The sequence below is a fragment of the Alternaria novae-zelandiae genome, assembly GCF_023758075.1.
Source record: "Alternaria novae-zelandiae strain BMP 2774 chromosome Unknown scaffold_13, whole genome shotgun sequence".
NCBI lineage: Eukaryota > Fungi > Ascomycota > Dothideomycetes > Pleosporales > Pleosporaceae > Alternaria > Alternaria novae-zelandiae.
In genome coordinates this window covers 420887-438402 of record NW_026056973.1, presented here as the reverse complement: position 1 = coordinate 438402, position 17516 = coordinate 420887, and the positions used below count along the sequence as shown (strand labels likewise).

Sequence of the window (17516 nt, the reverse complement as noted above, 5' to 3'; positions counted from 1 at the left end):
ACCAGACAGGATACAAGCATTTGCTGCACATGCATAGCGACGAGTTGGCTTCGCTCATCTATTTGTTGATCCTACAGACTTCTCAGATATTGGGGTTCTTTCTCCGGTTCGCACCACCATCCAGAATCAACTCCTGTCCACTCAAGAAACCCGCACCCATGACGTACTCGACCATCTCAGCGAGATCTTCTCCTCTGCCCACTCTGCCGGCTGGATGTTGCTTGTGGTAAAGCTCGTCCAGGTCGTCCGCCCAGGCCTTCATCCTCAGCTTCATCGCTTCCTCCTCATGAGGTGCAGTCTCTTTGTACGATCCGTTTTGCGTCTCTTTGATCTGCAGATCATAAGCTTTGCACTCGTGCTGCACGCTGACCCAGCCCGGCGAGATCGCCATAACACGGATTCCCCAGCGTTGGCACGAGACAGACATGGCCTGTGTAAGAGCCAGTACACCGCCCTTGCTCGCAGCATAGCCTTCGCAATCCGGGTCCGACTGATGAGCGCGGAAAGAAGCAACGTTGATGATGCAGCCTCCTTCGTCGAATTTGTCATCGCCATGGAGATTCAGCGGCAACTGATTGAACTCGTCTGTACGCTTCAAATCTTTCGTCCGATCAACACCTGGCGCACCATCTTTCTGCGTGTTCTTGCTCTTCATGAAGGGAATGACGGCTTGGCTCATATAGAAGGGTGCGCTGAGATTAGTAGCAATGTACTGTTCCCATTGCTCTCCCGTAGCGACATCTTCCATGGTCCCATTTCCTGCGTTGAAGAAGCCTCGCGCTACACCTGCATTGTTGACAAGGACATCTATGCGACCGCCGAAGAATTCCGCGGCTTTGGCAACTGCGCTGCGGATCTCCTCTGGATTGCGGAGGTTGGTTATCGAAGAGCTGACGCGTGGTGCGTACGAGGCCAGATGTGTGTTTACAGCGTAATCCAGTTCGTCTTTGTCGAAATCGATGATGAAAACGCGATGCGATGCCGGTAATGAAAGCAAATGTCGTGCTGTGCAGCGGCCGATGCCTCTCGCACCGCCAGTGATGATGATGTTCTTGCTCTTAGTAGACGGCATGATGTAAACCTGAACTTTTCTGAAAGCGCAAACGCAGGGTCTGGACTGTATCGTACAGACAGGCCGCTTCTTATATCTATCCTATCCGCGTTGGTGGCGCCTCACGCGCGGCAGCAATATCAAGCACCTAACAGCGGGGAGCACACACCCTTTCAGCCTATTCAGCCCACCTTGGCTTATCCAGAACAGTAGTTCAAGGCCGCTTGTCCGCGAAAGCCCTATCTAGAATAGAAAGGCAGCTTCATAAACGTGCGTGCTGTTGAGAAAGCTTGGTGGGTCTGCGTGTGGTGGTGGGATACGTATCCCGTGGATTGGAAGCAGGCCCGCGGTTCCGTCGTCTTGCGGCCTAGCTTGCTCCGACGGAACGTTGGGTTTGGACATTTGATGACTGCATAGCGCTGTATACGTTGCCTCGGGCTGCTCGTCGTCTAAGACATGCTAAGCGATGTGTATTGGGCGTGCCTGCAGAGCCGTTGGAGGAGATACGGATTCCGGGAAGACGGATCGGCTTGCGGGCCGTGGAATGTGCTGTTTGTCAAGGGGATCCAACCAACACCGATGATGGCCCAACGCTGGTTCTCCTGCCCTTGTCTTCTGTCGCGCGCAATATTGTCTTTCGTTCTTGACATTACCGCGTGAGGTACGTACTTCACGCGGTGGCTGAGAGATCCACTCTTGCCGTCTTGTCGATTTTGCCGAGGTTAAAATGCGTGGCCTAACTACAATCACGACTGCTCATCTCGGATGTTGCTATCATCTCAGGTTCTCCATGTGCCCTCACAAAGTGATGCGCTACGATCATAATAGAGCAGCTTGAGCAACACGATCCTTCTGATGGAGGGATACGTTCACAATGCCCATAGCGTCATCATAGGTACCTCCACCCCCTCGAGGCCGCCGAACGAGTGTCAAAGCGGATAGCTTCCTCATCGATACCCCAAAAGCAGGACACACCGACGGGCTACTCTATCGAATCAACCTGCTGATAACCTGATGAGGCTTGATTTCATGTATTATCTTCGTCCCTCACAGGGAGTACTCGATATTTCTCCTCCCAAATCTGAAGCCCTCGCGTGGATCTCTCGTATCCTTCCTATTCTAGACAGGCAATCGATCGTATGTAAGACATCGAATCCAATCTTCGGGTACGTCAGGAGGAATATACAAAGACAGTCTCTTTGACATGTGTTTTACATTATGCAGCTACGTAGACCACTACCTACAGCCCCTCGAACAGAAACAAAGGAACTGTGTGTCTAGAACACGAGATCGCTGCAGTGAAACTACCCACACATGACGCTTCTCAGAAAAATGGCCTCGTTGGTACATCTGATAGACGACTATATGTAATCACCTCCGTTCACCAAGTTTGGCTCACCAGCACGAAACAAAATGCGCATCGCTATCCTCACCGTTCTTTTCCCAGCAATACATGGCGCCATCGTCCCGGCTCCTCTCTTCTTTGGGAATCCGGAAGATAGTCAAGTCGCATCACTGATCGGGTTTCTGGAAACATACGTGGACCACATGCCTTCAACGGCGGATTCTACATTGACTTCTGATATTAGTCAAGCTACTCCAGCTGAATCAACAACGGTTTCATGTCCGTCTACTGTCACAAAAGATCCGTCCCTCAACACTGGAAGTACGCTCACCTCATCATGGGTGGTAGATGGCCCTGGCGCACCCAAATCGGCTCCTTCTCGAGTAACGCTTACCTCCACGGTATTGGTTGTAATCTCAGGAAGCGCATACCAGTCGCCAACCCCTTCCACTTCTGTCGCAACACCAACTAGCTCAAACACCGTGAGCCTCGTTGTCAGCATGACGACGAGCGCGGCACCCTCTACATCCGACTCTGTGGCTCTCACACCACCGTATACGCCCCAGGGCATACCACCAAGCCCCGAAGGCATACCACCGGACTTCCACAGCACATTGATACTTCTCTCGACATGGACATCACTCAAATGGAAACCACTGCCCTTGCCCATGAACCCGACATCTCTAAAGCCAACATCTACATCAACAAGGATAGTCACAGTCACTATAGAACAGCCAGCCTCCACGACAAAGCCAGCATCGACATCCAAAAAGCCAATTTCTACTTCCAAAACGCCGGTCTCTATAGAACAGCCAGCCTCCACAACAAAGCCAGTCTCTACGTCTAAAAAGCCAATCTCTACATCCAAAACGCCGGCCTCTACCTCCAAAAAGCCAGCATCTACGTCGAAGCCAGATCTGGGCCCTACTGTCATCACGAGCGTGATAAAACCGGATACGCGCTGCCCGTATCCTTATCCGCACATCTATTGTGGTAAAACGAAGACGACGTTGATAACGATGACGAGCAAGACGAGTTAATGAGTGAAGTCGAAGATGCGCGGTGCCGGTGTTCTCATCTTAGGAACTAGATGTTGTGTTGAGGTGTCGATGGCTTTGTCCACGGGTCGATGGGAAGTTTGAGTAGTCACTATTCTTGGTCAGGTTATTAAGAAAATGCGGCCATCAGATACGTGTGAGGCAGCATGTATTTGGTACATTTCTCCCATTCCTATCTGCCCTTAACGTAACAGTGCTTTTGTTGCCTCTTACAAGCACGTTGTCGTCGTTATTAAGGCACTACATCTACAGCAAACGTTATAGAGAGAGTTTTATTAATACCTACTACTATATTATAGTAAATATAAGGTGTTTAAGAAATATACTTATATTAAGATTACTATATAGAGTTACTAGACTGCGTTTTATTGCCCTACTCTGTATCAACATTCTACTATAATAGTAACAGTGCTTTCCCTGTTTTACTTTACTGTTACAACAGGAGATTATACTCCATACTAGTCACTGCGTAGCAGACAATTAATGTGGCATCGTCGCAGTGACCGCTTCAGCAACTACCTATCTTGTCGCCATTTCTTCCGAGACTTCGCGTCCAGCGCACTCCTGCATCATCCTGTCTTGCACATTCTTCGCAGCGTGCGCATAAGCTACGATGTCTACATCTGTGGCCTTGCCATCTGCGCCTCCGTCAAAGACCTCGTAACTGAACCAGCCCCTGAAGCCTGTCTTGAGCACTGCCTTCGCAACATCAACAACCGGTAGATATCCTCCATTGTAAGGAAGAGGTCTAAAATCGTGACTCCACCGTCCACGAGGTAACAAGCCGGCATCGTCACGCTCAGCATTGAACGGCTGAGGGGCTTTGTACGCATCGCTGATCTGCAACAGGTAGATCTTATCCTTGGGAATAGTAGCACTCAGCTCCTCCAAGCTCTTCTGAAATCGCTTCTCCAATTCCTCCTTCGACACATCTTCCCGCAGGCCAGATGCCGTTCTAGGATCGCCCCACTCTCCACCTGCAGTCTGGAAAGTATCAAGACAAAGACCGATATTAGGACGGTCTACCTGCTGCACAATGTTCCAGACGTCTTTCCAATCAGGAGCATGCGTCGACCAACACCAGTTTTCATAAGCCAGTCTGTAGTTGTGTTCCTTGAGCATATCGCATAGCACCTGGAGATCAGAAACCATCTTGCCCCTATCCAGTTTCTCGAGCGGTGAATCTGTCGATCCGACTTGCAGCATATCCGTCCCACAGGCCTGCATGATGCGGATCCAGCCTCGAGCGCGCTCCATGGCGTCTTTGCGGCCGTCGGAACCTTCAGGCCAGCCTTCGTAGTTGGCAAAGGGCTGCAACATCATGATTCCGAGGTTTCGCTTGTCGCATTCTTTCTTGATCTCGGCGGCTACTTTGCATAGTTCGTCGTAGTTGGATGGCTCGACTTCATGGCCGAGGAGAGTTTGGCCGTAGGACAGGATGTCTGGGAAGGAAAGCTCGACTGCACTGAAACCTGCGGCGGATATGGCGTGTAGGCGCTCGAGGAGTGGCGGAGGGTTCGACGGCGATCCGAGCGAGCATGTCGCGTAGCTGATAGGGATGGATTGAAGGGTGGTGTAGTCGAGCGCGCCCATGATGATTATGGTTCGGGGAGTTTAGATACGTTAGTAGTGATATATTGTTGCAGGGCGGAAATTGCGATCTTGTGTATGGATGAAGTAGCTATATGCTGGCGCGCAACGGCTCTTTCGGTATGGCATGGCTGTGACGTAGATGTGGTGGGTAGCGATGACGGCACACTTGTCAAAGTCTAGTCGGCAGCTCGTACAAGCTCTGTTTGGCTGTCGGAGCAAATTAGAGAGGCTTGGAGATGGCCAAATGTCTGTTAGTATCTATGGTTCTATCGCTAGATCTCGTGAGAAAGTGATAGTAATCTTGGAATGTCCGTCTTTACAATGCGTTCAACGAGCCCCGCGGTCATCATATTCGTGGAAGAGGCATCTACCTTCGCTATTGAACATGTGGGGAGATGTGATAGTGGGAACCAGTCCAGAGCTTTGTATTTCACTGCACGTAGCCGTAAATATACCAAGGTAAGGCCCGAACGGCCCTTTTTACATGCTCGGTGTGCGGGCGTGCCTGGACCGGCGATGATGATTGAGGCTCGACCCCGCGCCACCTGAAAATCGGCGCGAATGCACCAATGAGGATCCCGCCGACTGCCGTCATACCAGAAAACATTCGACTCATAGGGTCCGGTATCGTCTGCAAGGAGAAGAAGAGCAGATAAAACCACTCTCGCCGTCCTGTTCAGCGCTCCCACTCTTCCTTCTTCCGTATACCCGACAATTGTCTAGCAGATCCTACGTCATCTCTAGAGACATGTCTGTACGTACACCACCATCACCACCGCCCCCAGTCGCTCTAACACGTCGTCGCAGTTCCACATCCAGAACCCAGCCGTGGGCGACCCACACAACTCGGAAGACTGGCGCATCAAGGGCTACAACCCCCTCACGCCGCCCGACCTCCTCCAGAGCGAAATCCCCCAGACAGCCAAGTCAAGAGACACGGTCCTCAAGGCGCGCGACGAAGCCGTCGAGATTGTCCAGGGCAAAGATGCACAGAAGCGGTTACTCGTCGTCATCGGCCCGTGCTCCATCCACGATCCCCCCGCCGCCCTCGAATACTGCGACCGGTTGATGAAGCTCAAGGAGAAGTACCAGGATGATCTTCTCATCGTCATGCGCTCCTACTTGGAGAAGCCGCGTACGACTGTAGGCTGGAAAGGTCTCATCAACGACCCGGATATCGACAACAGCTTCAAGATCAACAAGGGCCTGCGCATCTCAAGACAGCTCTTCGTTGATCTGACAGAGAAGGGTATGCCTCTGGCCAGCGAGATGCTGGATACCATCTCTCCCCAGTTCCTGGCCGATATGTTCAGCGTAGGCGCAATTGGCGCCAGGACCACGGAGTCGCAACTTCACCGTGAGCTTGCGTCGGGCTTGTCCTTCCCAGTGGGTTTCAAGAACGGCACAGACGGTACGCTCGATGTCGCTATTGACGCTATCGGCTCCGCGAAGCACCCCCACCACTTCCTCTCCGTCACCAAGCCTGGTGTTGTCGCCATTGTCGGCACCATTGGCAATGACGACTGCTTCATCATCATGCGCGGCGGAAAGAAGGGCACAAACTACGATGCGAAGAGCGTCAAGGAGGCGCGCGAGAAGCTAGAGTCCAAGGGCATGAACTCGCGCTTGATGATTGACTGCAGCCACGGCAACTCGGAGAAGAACCACATGAACCAGCCCAAGGTTGCGCATGCGATTGCTGAGCAGATCGAGGCGGGTGAGACCGCGATTATGGGTGTCATGATTGAGAGCAACATCAAGGCTGGTACTCAGAAGGTACCCAAGGAAGGCAAGGCTGGCCTCGAGTACGGCATGTCCATCACCGACGCGTGTATCGACTGGGAAACAACCGAGACGGTGCTCGCCGAGCTTGCTGAATCGGTTGCGAAGAGGAGGACTCTACTCGGCCAGAACGGCACCCACTAAAGGCCATTCTCTTTTCACGTACTATGATCTGCAGGCACGGCGTAAGGATGGGGTCGGCGTTGTCAAACGTCTTAAATTCAAAAGCATGTACATGGGTCTTGGGTACGGATTACGATTCAAAACATTAGGCAAACGCTATACTATTCACTACAACTCCATGATCTCTGGTGTATCGTCGTCACCGTCATCTGTGCTGTGTCTGGGGTACTTGTCGTACCAGTCTCGCGGATTACCGCCTGGCAGACACAGTCCCAGTCGCCAGAAATAATCGCGATGGGCGAAGAACAGCTGCCAGAACTTGAAGCGGGTGGGCACGCCCCAGGCAGGCTTATCCTCATCGCTCCCGGCAATGCAGTGCGTATCCTCGTCGCCCTCGCAATAGTGGATGTCGGCTACCGAGAAGGGTAGGCTTGACTCGGATATGAATATCTCCTCGCTGTGCATGCTGAAGCCCCATTCCGATAGCGGCAGCAAAGGTACCGGGTCGCCAACATGAGTGACACGGTGGAGCTTGTTATGGTCGTGGTCCGTGGTGGTGCCAAAGCGCTCATCCACGTACTTATTGAGGTGCTTGTTGCCCAGTCGTGGTTCGCCGAAGGTGGTCACATGGGGTTCCCATCCACGAGCCTTGAAGTCTAGCCCAGCGAGAGTTGCTATAGCACCGCCCAGAGAGTGTCCTACCAAGACCAGCTTGTAGTCGGGATACTTCTCCATAGCCTTGGATACGTGTGGCAGAACCACCTTGCGTGTGTTGAGCCAGGAGGAATAGAAGCCCGTGTGGACAGTACAGTTCTCGCACTTTGGCGGCTCTGCAGGCGGCGCATCGTCATCTACGTCTAGCACAGGCGCAATGAAGTCTGAAGTATCGTCGTCATCGTCGCCGGGGTATGGCACATATTCTTGCGGGATGGTAGAAAGGTCCGCGATGGTGTTGGCGACAGAGTAGGTGCCTCGGAAGGCGAGGATCAGGCGTGGGTTGGTACGAGAATGCGAGAGCGCGATATAACCGCAGGAGTCAGACAAGAAAGGACCAGTATTCCATGCCTGTGTATATCAGCACCCCATGCGACACATTGCTGGATGCAGCGACGTACCGTGACCAACTCGAACGTCTCAAAGTCGCGGTCTCCACAGCGGCTGGCGCATTTGAACGGCTTCTGGATGCCCAAGCCCGCTGTGCCTACACAGTAGGATATGTCGACAATGCGCGCGAGTTCTTCGAGTTCCCAGAAGAGGGCCTGCGAGATCAGCGTGGTGTCATTGCCGCGGAGTAGGGGCTGCTGCGTCGCATCGCCTCTACCGCGGGCGACGAAGGATGCGCAGAGCACAAAAGAAGACAGGAACAGGCCGCGTAAGATGCCCATCAGTAATGTCGGTTCACATATCCACAGGCTGGGCGGTATTGGAGGATGGGCTTGGTGGTGAGGTCAGAGGGACGGATGTGAACTAGTCGCGTGAATCGGCTGCGTGTGAAGCGTCCCGAGGTCACCAGGGGATAACAAGGTTTGTCCCGTATGCCGCCTGCACACAAGCTGTGATGCTATGAATAACACTCGACGTAGATAACTATCCGATGTTGCTTGCTATCGAATTGTTAAAGCACAATGCAGTGCAGCCGTCGGGTGAACACGAATTCCGGTATGCCCAGTGGCGTCAGCGCCGAGGGTCCCAAGCCAGCGCCAAGAACGGAAGGCACTCTGTTCGCGCTTTCCCGAACCTTGGAAGCTAGTGACATCATAGGGTGAAACGAAAGCAACAAATGGGTGGTTCATATTTGCAGGCTACGGGCTGCACGCTGCTGACACGATACCACCCTTTCCCTCCCCCCAAGCTACGCCGACGCGTACAAGACACACGCTCACCCGTTGGCATCCGGACAAGACGCGACCGACTTCTCTTGTCTCCGCCGCATCCGCACTTTTCTCCTGGGCACTCCATCGTGCCACCGCTGCCACACAATGGCCACCGAGCAATCATCAACAGAGCCCTTGAGGCCCGTGACGCCTGCCGCCGATGCATCACGACCGACGACGGCCGGCCAGGCCGACACGCTGCCCGTACCCGGCGTACAGGTCGACGGCGTGAGCGACGATGAACGAGAGCCGCGCAGCACGACGGCCGCCAGCAACGACGCCAACCTCACCCCAAGCGCACAACCAAGCCGCGCCCCGTCGCCCAATCCCCACGCCCAGTTTCCCCACACGCAGGTCACGTACGAAGACCCGGACTTCACCCGCCCGCCGCCGCTCAACTACACGCTGCGCACGCGCAAGAAGTCCATCTTCTGGTTCTGGACCCTCATCATCCTCGACTGCGTCTTCATGCCCATCGGCCTCTACTTTGGCATGTGGTATGGCCTGACGCGCGACCAATTGTCCGCCAATGCCGTCTTCAGTATCAGCACCGCCTTGCTCGGAACCGTGTCGATTGTCGAGTACTTCATCCGCTTCCACAGGCTGTGGAAGAAGGGCTCCAGTTGTAGGGTCATTGGTGCGCAGAGATGGTACCTCGACTGGTTCCACTGGAACTTGTCGGTTGGTTGGTTCTTTGTCATGATTGAACTCATTGCGTAGGTCCTCTTTCCATCTCGAGTGTGCCCAGCTAACAGCTCGCAGTGGCACATGTCCTCATGACCCGCCCATCCGTGTCCTCGCCATGCCCGCCCCGACCATGATGTTTGCCATCGGTTGCGAACTCCTCCTCGTGGACATTCTGCGCATCATGAAAGTACCCGCACCGTGCCGTATCTCCTCGCTACCCCAGGGCGCGCCTCTCCGTCCGGGTATCTACGCATACATTGAAGACATATGCGCTGTTGACGGATCCGGTGGTACCGAGTTCCGCCAGCGATTGAACCTCCGTTACCAGGCCAGCAAGGGCTTCCGCACGATGCTTCACCGGTTGACACTCTTCTGGGCCATTGGCGCCATCGTCACAGCTGTGGTTTGCACAGCTATCATCTTCACCATTCAGCGAGACGCTGCCTACGTTGTACGTATTCCCCTTCTCCACATGGTCTCTTCAATACTAACACCGTTCAGGTCGGCTGGGTTCTCCCCTTCCTCTGGGCCGGTATCTGGACCGCCCTCACCATCCCCTGGGTCCAACGTGAACTCAAGAAAGAGTACGAAGAATGGACCACGGCCAACTTCAAGGCCTAGACGGCTTAGATTCCCTTTTTCTTATCATGTACAATACACATATATCACTAGGATGCAAACCGAGACAGGAGTTCTGCTACATTGGCGATGGCGTTCGCGGGTTCACATTGGATTTGGGCCGTGTTGATACATTAGATACCACTTTTTTCGCGCAAAATACCAGTATCGCATTTTCCACGTCGTAATTTTCATTCATCTCGTGTATCTTCGCGTACGCGGTATGTACAACCTACCTTACCCACTCTACTCCACCCACACACTTCCAACAATCCAACCCTCAGCCGCAGCGTACGTACACGTCACATCAACAAAGCCTATGCAAACCGTTGACATCACGACATTCGATCAATGGAATCACCCCCTGTTTCGAATGTGGTTGATCAATCGTACGAGTAGTGCGTTTTGGGTGAGATAACTCGTACAATCCGGCTGATAACATGAGCTAAGCTTTTGCCTGATGACATCGTCCAAGGTTTTATGATGCATGGATCCACTTCCCGCGTCTTTCTTGATGCGGGTTAGGGTGCTTGGTAGTTGATGTGGGAATTATTTCCGGTATGTGACGGACATGGTATTGGACATGATGGGTTTCTTAGGTTTACGTCGGGTGCACGATGTTGTGTAGATACCTGTCATCGCGATGGTTAATCGTCGTTGTATACGAAATGTCGCGTCGCGGCACTATCTTCGAAGATGTTCCTAGCAAATCGGGTATCAATTGTACGGCCGTCCGCCATCTACTCCTCCATCGCATCATCTCCATTTGTCTTGATCTCTTGCTTCGTACGCTTGTCCCCCTTGACGCCCAGTCTAACGACTTCCACATCCCAGCTCTCCATATCGACCAGCACGATCTTGCCTGAGGTCCTGAACTTGGGTACGCTAACAAGCAATACCTTTTCTCCAGCAGGACCCTCAATGACTCTCTTCTCAAACTTCTTTTGGCAGCCGGCAAAGTACATATGCGGGCACTCTTTCAGCATCAAAGGATCCTCGTCTTGGAACGGGTAGCACCATAGTGTATCCGGGGCGGTAGGGGCTACGCAGCGCCAGCGCAGCATCATCTCCATAGCCTCTGTCGATTTTACGCGCTTAACGTATTTGAGCAGGTCTAGGACTGTTTGGCCTCCTGTGCCTAATATGCGGTACCCGTCAATGTCGCCTAACCAAGGGTTTGTGACTGCGTCGAAGCCGTTGAGGGTTGTGTTCGTCTCTATTGGGGGTTCGGCGTAGAGGCGTGTCTTGGGAAAGAGAGCGGGGTGGAGAGGTTGTTGCGGTAGGGCGACGTTGGAAGGATCTGAGGCTCCTGGGAGCATGGTGATAGGGAGCGAGGGAAGGATTTCGCAGAGGAATTCATCGAGGCGCGTGGTAGGGGCGGCGTTGTAGGATGAGGCATCGTATCCATAGTGTCTTGCAGCGCTCTTCTTCGCGGCAAAGTCTTCGCGCGAGAGGATTGGAGAACCCTTTGCGAGTGAGCCACCTGCTATCACGAGTCTTGTTATCTTTGCGGCCTCAGCCTGTGTGGCTGGATCTGCAGCTTCGCCAGTCAGGTATTCCACCAGTAGATCCAGCGAGACCTCGTCGTCGTCTGCGCCAGTCAATTCCAGACCTGAGACCAGGGCTATCTTTCCAGCCCTTTCCCGTTTTGGCGCCTTCTGCTTCTGCTTTGACAGCGCAACATCGTCACGCTCCCACCGCGGTGGTTGTCTCGGTAGATCTGCGCATTGGGTTGCAATGACCATGAATGTGCCGTCTGCTTCCTCCGTACCCAGTGCCGCTAATATGCATCCCGTTACAAAATGTTGGTGAAGAGGCTCGCCTGTAACTCTGAGACGACCGGACTCGTCTTCCAGCATCATCTCGTCGGCGCCGGAGGAGGATACGTAGGTTTCGCGATGAGGGGGGTCCGCTATCCAATGCTGTCGATTATCAGAAATGATCTTTTATGCGTTCGCGAAGGGGACCGTACATCTTTCTCAATGTCGTTCAACACGTTGGGCTTCTCGGCCATCTCCATGTATACTGTCCCTACCACCCAACAAAGCTCACCTTGCCTCACATCCAGCACTCGTTCAACGAAGGTTGCTTTTTGCCCGCCTAGCTTTTATGATGTTAGAATTCCTTTATCCCGTGAAGTGTGTATCCCCACTCCCACAGCTTGTTATTGCATACCTCGAAGTCGTTCCATGCATCCTCAGCTCTCTGTTTGACCGTCTTCTTCAATTGCATCAACCGCAAAAAGTACATATCGGCGAATTGTTGCGAATAGTGGCGCTCGGTGCCCGGTGGTAGTACGAAGTCGTGTAGTGGGTTGTACGCCGAATGGTTTCGAGACGGTGCGGGCGGCGCATCCTCACTGTTGCGGTCAGTATTGGGCTTCAAGGTGAATACAGGCAACGTACAAAGGCTCGCCTTTGAGCAGCACATCATTTGATTCGGCCATTGTAGTGGTTAAGTAGCTGTGTTGGAGACGTGGGTGTGCTTGTAAAGTTCCAAAGTTGCAGATCGCGGAAGTCGCGTCGCGCGTCATTCACGCCATCCCGAAGGGGAAGTTTAAGAGCCCCACTCTACTTACACCTTGCACCGCGCAACACTACATCTTGTGCAAGTCTTTGACGCCTCGCATAAGGAAGAATAGAAAATACTGTTCTCTACAGGTTCTGAAGGTAATGTATACTTCTTCATTATTTATTTATGTTATCATCTGTACGTACCTAGGTAGTGCAGATGGCTATCCTATCAGTATATCTGCCTCGTCTCTTCGTAGACTGTTAGCCGTCGACCATTTCCAGGCCTCGACCATTGCTATACACGAGTCTAGTCTATACATCTGACCGCATCCGTCTATACCGATTGTATGTTGCGCCGAAAATGCTAATGATCTCGTCCCGAGACCCTTGGTGTCGTAGTAACGCCGTAACCATATGCGCCGATGTTGAAACCAAATCAATTAAGGGTGGTTGAAAGAAGGTGTAAAGTCGAGCAAGCGCGCTGCAAACATCTAGAGCATCTGGTATCTCGTTAGGATGTGGTTCTAGCATACATTGAAAGGTGTGTGAGACTTACGAGAGCAACACCGCCAGCAACGATGAGTCCAAGGGCTGAGCCGCCGAGGTTTGAGGCTCCACCAGTGAAGGGGAGGGTTGAGGTTGGCCTGGCTCCAGTAGGTTGAGCAGCACCAGTGCCCGTAGGGTAGTAAGCGGAAGATGTGGCAGTTCCGTTCATGGGAACGTATGTGGCAGTTGTGGTGGCGGCGAGCGCAGCGACGATGGAGATGATGGAGAACTGCATCTTGATTGTGATTGTGTGAAGGGTTGCTGTTGAAATGGGTATGGATTGAAAGTTTGGATAGCGACGATAGACTTTGATAGTAGACTGGATGAGATAGCTGTTGGATGGCAGTTTGGTAGAGCGTACCACAGCCGTGTTTATATCATCCACGCCTCTGTCCATAATTACACCAGCTGCCAGCGCCATCTAGTCATCTCCACAAGCCTACGTACACCGGCCGCAAACAAATCCACATCCCAGCCCTCCGTCACCCAGCCTTACAAAGCCCCTTGGATCCATCGTAACGGGCGATGAGCCAGTAGCACGAGCCTGGACGCAGGGTCACCCAGCCGACTGAGAGGGCGTTAGCTGTCAAAAGGCTGGGTGTTGCGCAATTCGGCGGGTCCGCGTGGCATGAAAGCAGGCTGGAGCGCTATTTTTGGCTGCGCCCCAGCCACACCCATCTCAGATCGCGGCTCTGCGGGTTTCGCCTCATCACTTCTCACTCTTCTCATTCGTCGCCGTTTGACACTGGCCGACAATGTGTCGGTAAAAATTCTCTCCTTCGTGGGCAAGTCTGTTGGCGTCATTACTACCTAGGCAGCAATTGAAAGTGCGTCGACTTGCGAGGTTGCGGCGCCGCCGTTGCGTAGCACCCAGGTAGCCGCCCCGTGCCGAACGCAACGGTAACTCTGGGACCACTTCACCAAGATCTCCATCGAGGTGCCAACGCCGGTACGTTTCGCAAGAGAGTTTGCTAAGCACGATTGCGCAAACTATTGGTTCTACTTCATTGGATTACCTACGTGCACCACCTGGGCCGCGTCCACTGCTCATGTCCGCTCCCTGCACGCCGGCCGGCTGGACTTAACGGTCGAGAATCCTTGAATGTTCAAAATACTTCCAAAGAGCTATATCAATGGCAAATATGAGCCTCGCGCTGGTTTACATTGCGTACGCAAAGGTAAATTGGGCCCCACATGGAAAGGAGAAGGTGCAGATTGAGGCAATTTCAAACCACTCTTTCCGCCCCAATCTACCGGAGATGACGCAGACTGGCGATATTTTGTTTACTGCTGCAACTCTACTGTGCAGCATGTATTTGCTTTGTTTACCTCAATTTGGCCAGCTCCTCGATGCTCTGATCGTACCGGTGTTGCACCGCAATATCCCATACAGCATCCCAATCTGCACACTGATGAGATGTACCCCAACCGTTGAATCCAAATTCGTTGGGCACAACAGAATGCTCCAAAGACAAATCTCCTGCGCACATGATAGCCTACAGGAGCAGTGTTAGCAATCATATCCCTCCCTGGAAGATGACGATGCAGATAGTCTCACCTGGCGAAGATAGTCGAAGCAATGGTTCACATGCGACTCTGGCGAGAAGGTCGCTCTCTTACGTATTCCAGTAGCAGTTTCATTGAGGAAACCTTCCAGTATGCCGAGTCGCACTCGAACGGAGTCCTATGATCGTCAGCCACCAGTCGTGGCAGTAGCTGCGCAATACTGACCAGGCAGTGTAGCTGATGGAACATGGACATCGAATAGACTTCTGAGCCAGAGACATTTCGATTCTTGTAGCTCGACGGTAGCTGGTAGCTCGACGGATCAGCTACAGAGATGATGCCATCGTCAACTGTGGGATACCAGTCAGTCCTTGCTGTCGGATCTCACACCGGGGTAATAATACTGGGCATGAGAGCTGCCCATGCGGGCTCTCCCGCATCTTTGGCCGTATAGTGGAACTTTGGATCCACATCAAAAGTAACGATGCGGGATGGCACTGGATACCGTTGTCAGAATAGCTTCTCATCAAACCTCTGTTTGCTGCGACACATACCTGGCGGGAATGGCAACAAATTCACCACATGGTTACCGTAGATCGAGTGCCTCTGCCCCAGAAACCAAGCCAGGCTACCGAAAGTCGCCATCCAGAGAACGAGGGAAGCACCGAAGAGGTTCCTATACGAGAAATACTGAGCGAGAGTGTGCGGCGGCAACTCTGTTTTCTCGTATGGACTCTCAAGGGAGAGATCGTCCGATAGACGAGCGTAAGCCATCACTGTCTTTTCTGTTGACTTCCCAACCCCAATCTCAGTTATCCAGTCTCGAAGTTCAAAAGTGTCGTTCTAGTTCTTCTGATGCGCTGTGCGCCTTTTCGCTACCACAATCTCGCAACTAGACCCCTCTTCAGCTTTTTGGCTCCCGCGCTTCACCAATACATCATAACTCTGATCGTGTCAACATATTTACTGCGCACGTACGTTAGTGGTGGTCGTGTGTAAGCTGACACACACCTGACGGCTTCTTTCTCCGCAACCCGCCGCAAGCTAACGCACCTCTGTACAGCAACCTTCCTAATCAGCATAACCTTCTTCCTTGGATACGGTAGACGTGCAGTAAAATGCCATCAGCAATGGTCACGAGCAGTTGTACCCGCCAACCCCAGCTTGCGAGCGGCCCGTACCTTCTGCTTTGCTCGGACTTTAGGCTATATTGATGCTGACTACGGGTGTGATGCATCGTACTACTGCTAGAAACAGTAAAGTTGAGATGGTGGGGGTGTCAGTTATCAACGTTTGCTCGTGGCGTTGGCTAGGTTCAATCGAGGTGGTGATAGTTAATGAAGGGCGCAGGCGCCGCTTTTAGTTGTTGACATCTTTAGCTCCAAGAGTTGTACTTTCTTGGAGATGCTAGACATCTGCTGGGCTTTGTTGCGTGTGGTCGTGGCTTGTAGCTGGATATGTGGGCGAATTTCGCGGCACAGAACTTACCGAGTCACCAAGAGAGCAAAGACTGGAAAGTAGTAGCGATAAGATGAATGCTAGTTGGCCACTGATACACGCCTTAGTAAGGTAGTCCTGCGGAGAAGAATATCGAGCACTAGTCAGTATCACATTTCGCTACCAAGATACAACGCGTCCAAGTAGTCAATGTGAGAAGGCAATCGCGTATAAGCTAAGCTTGGAAAGCTTGGTTGATTCAAGTCTGACGCTCACTTGCATATCCATACTCTTAGCTGCGCAAATCCGGTGTTGGCTTACGGCCGAGACTACGACTTCATTCGACGATCCGTGCCGACGAGCGAAAGGCCGAGTGCTCTTTCTGCAAGCTCTACTGCGATGAGCTTCTCGTAAAGGCAACCACAGCAAGCTAAAGAGAGGGGGTTGACGCGTTGCATGGAGATGGTGGGTAGACAGTGGACTCTACCAGCAGTGTGTGTGCATCTCTGCCTCTATTCGGGAAATGCTACTCTACTCCGGTCTGAGATGGACTCACCGACGACCCGAAAGCTCTTCGTGTGTATGCAGAAAGACCACAAGTCTATATGCAGCGTCAGCAGATGAACACTTCGTCGGAATCGCGGTCCGTTTTGGAGGAGCTGCACGCTCAGTACGACGACTACGTAGATTTCGATCAGCTTCAGCATCTATATAAGCAGTAGGTGATGGCATCTAGCTCGTTAACAAGCTCGCAGTTTTACTCACAAACTTACCCACTTCCCATCGTCTTCCTCAAAACACATACATCAACACCATGCAGCTCACCACTCTCGCTCTCCCCCTCATCGCCCTCCTGTCTTTCGGAAGCGCTGCTCCCAGTGAGCTTCGCGACCGCAGTCCCGCTCCAGTCTCGAACCTCATCCAGTACCCCGCTGACCACAGCATCGATATGGTCAAGCGCGCCCATCTGGAGGCTCGATGCGACGTTAGTTGCCCTTGCAGCTGGTGCGGCATGACCATCTGCTGCGAGTGTACCTGCTAGACGTCGATGGATTAATGGCCTGGGTAAGTACTCTGTCAGTTATTGAGCGTCCAAGTTGGACTAAGGGTTCGTTCGTCCATAGGTGGTATGAGTGCTCAAGTCTTGCCCCTGATGACATTGGATAAAGATCATTGCAGGATTACGAGAGGCCGGTCATTCGTTTACATAAATTTGGCAATTCAGTGGTTCAAGACCTCATGTGTACTCTTGACGTGATCAATGCGTGTGCTTGCAAGGCTCGTCTGTCCCTGTCTGGCAAAGCGAATGCGAAATCTTTGGATGTCACCTGGATGCTCCCTCAGAGGCGTATAGCCACGTCAGATGCCAGATGCCAGGGGCCA

The 17516-nt window shown here is 52.7% G+C and overlaps 7 protein-coding genes across 7 annotated transcripts; 2 read left to right on the top strand and 5 right to left on the bottom strand.

Annotated features, from left to right (window-relative positions):
- Positions 1-82: 82 nt before the first annotated feature.
- Positions 83-1072, bottom strand: J4E88_006648 (uncharacterized protein; the record flags this gene model as incomplete). Its single annotated transcript, XM_049400271.1, has 1 exon — positions 83-1072. The coding sequence occupies one exon, from the start codon at positions 1070-1072 to the stop codon at positions 83-85; it is 990 nt and encodes a 329-aa protein (XP_049253890.1).
- Positions 1073-3973: 2901 nt separating this feature from the next.
- Positions 3974-5047, bottom strand: J4E88_006647 (uncharacterized protein; the record flags this gene model as incomplete). The annotated part of the gene is made up of 1 exon (XM_049400270.1): positions 3974-5047. The coding sequence occupies one exon, from the start codon at positions 5045-5047 to the stop codon at positions 3974-3976; it is 1074 nt and encodes a 357-aa protein (XP_049253889.1).
- Positions 5048-5795: 748 nt separating this feature from the next.
- On the top strand, positions 5796-6973 carry AMT16_2 (Phospho-2-dehydro-3-deoxyheptonate aldolase amt16; the record flags this gene model as incomplete). The annotated part of the gene is made up of 2 exons (XM_049400269.1): positions 5796-5801; positions 5855-6973. The coding sequence occupies 2 exons, from the start codon at positions 5796-5798 to the stop codon at positions 6971-6973; spliced, it is 1125 nt and encodes a 374-aa protein (XP_049253888.1).
- A 147-nt stretch (positions 6974-7120) lies between these two features.
- J4E88_006645 (uncharacterized protein) lies at positions 7121-8337 on the bottom strand (the record flags this gene model as incomplete). The annotated part of the gene is made up of 2 exons (XM_049400268.1): positions 7121-8017; positions 8068-8337. The coding sequence occupies 2 exons, from the start codon at positions 8335-8337 to the stop codon at positions 7121-7123; spliced, it is 1167 nt and encodes a 388-aa protein (XP_049253887.1).
- Positions 8338-8931: 594 nt separating this feature from the next.
- Positions 8932-10134, top strand: J4E88_006644 (uncharacterized protein; the record flags this gene model as incomplete). The annotated part of the gene is made up of 3 exons (XM_049400267.1): positions 8932-9542; positions 9589-9964; positions 10015-10134. 3 exons carry the CDS (start codon positions 8932-8934, stop codon positions 10132-10134), a joined length of 1107 nt encoding a protein of 368 aa, XP_049253886.1.
- A 737-nt stretch (positions 10135-10871) lies between these two features.
- J4E88_006643 (uncharacterized protein) lies at positions 10872-12577 on the bottom strand (the record flags this gene model as incomplete). The annotated part of the gene is made up of 4 exons (XM_049400266.1): positions 10872-12053; positions 12104-12235; positions 12307-12490; positions 12537-12577. 4 exons carry the CDS (start codon positions 12575-12577, stop codon positions 10872-10874), a joined length of 1539 nt encoding a protein of 512 aa, XP_049253885.1.
- A 558-nt stretch (positions 12578-13135) lies between these two features.
- J4E88_006642 (uncharacterized protein) lies at positions 13136-13425 on the bottom strand (the record flags this gene model as incomplete). The annotated part of the gene is made up of 2 exons (XM_049400265.1): positions 13136-13144; positions 13201-13425. 2 exons carry the CDS (start codon positions 13423-13425, stop codon positions 13136-13138), a joined length of 234 nt encoding a protein of 77 aa, XP_049253884.1.
- Between the last annotated feature and the right edge of the window lie 4091 nt (positions 13426-17516).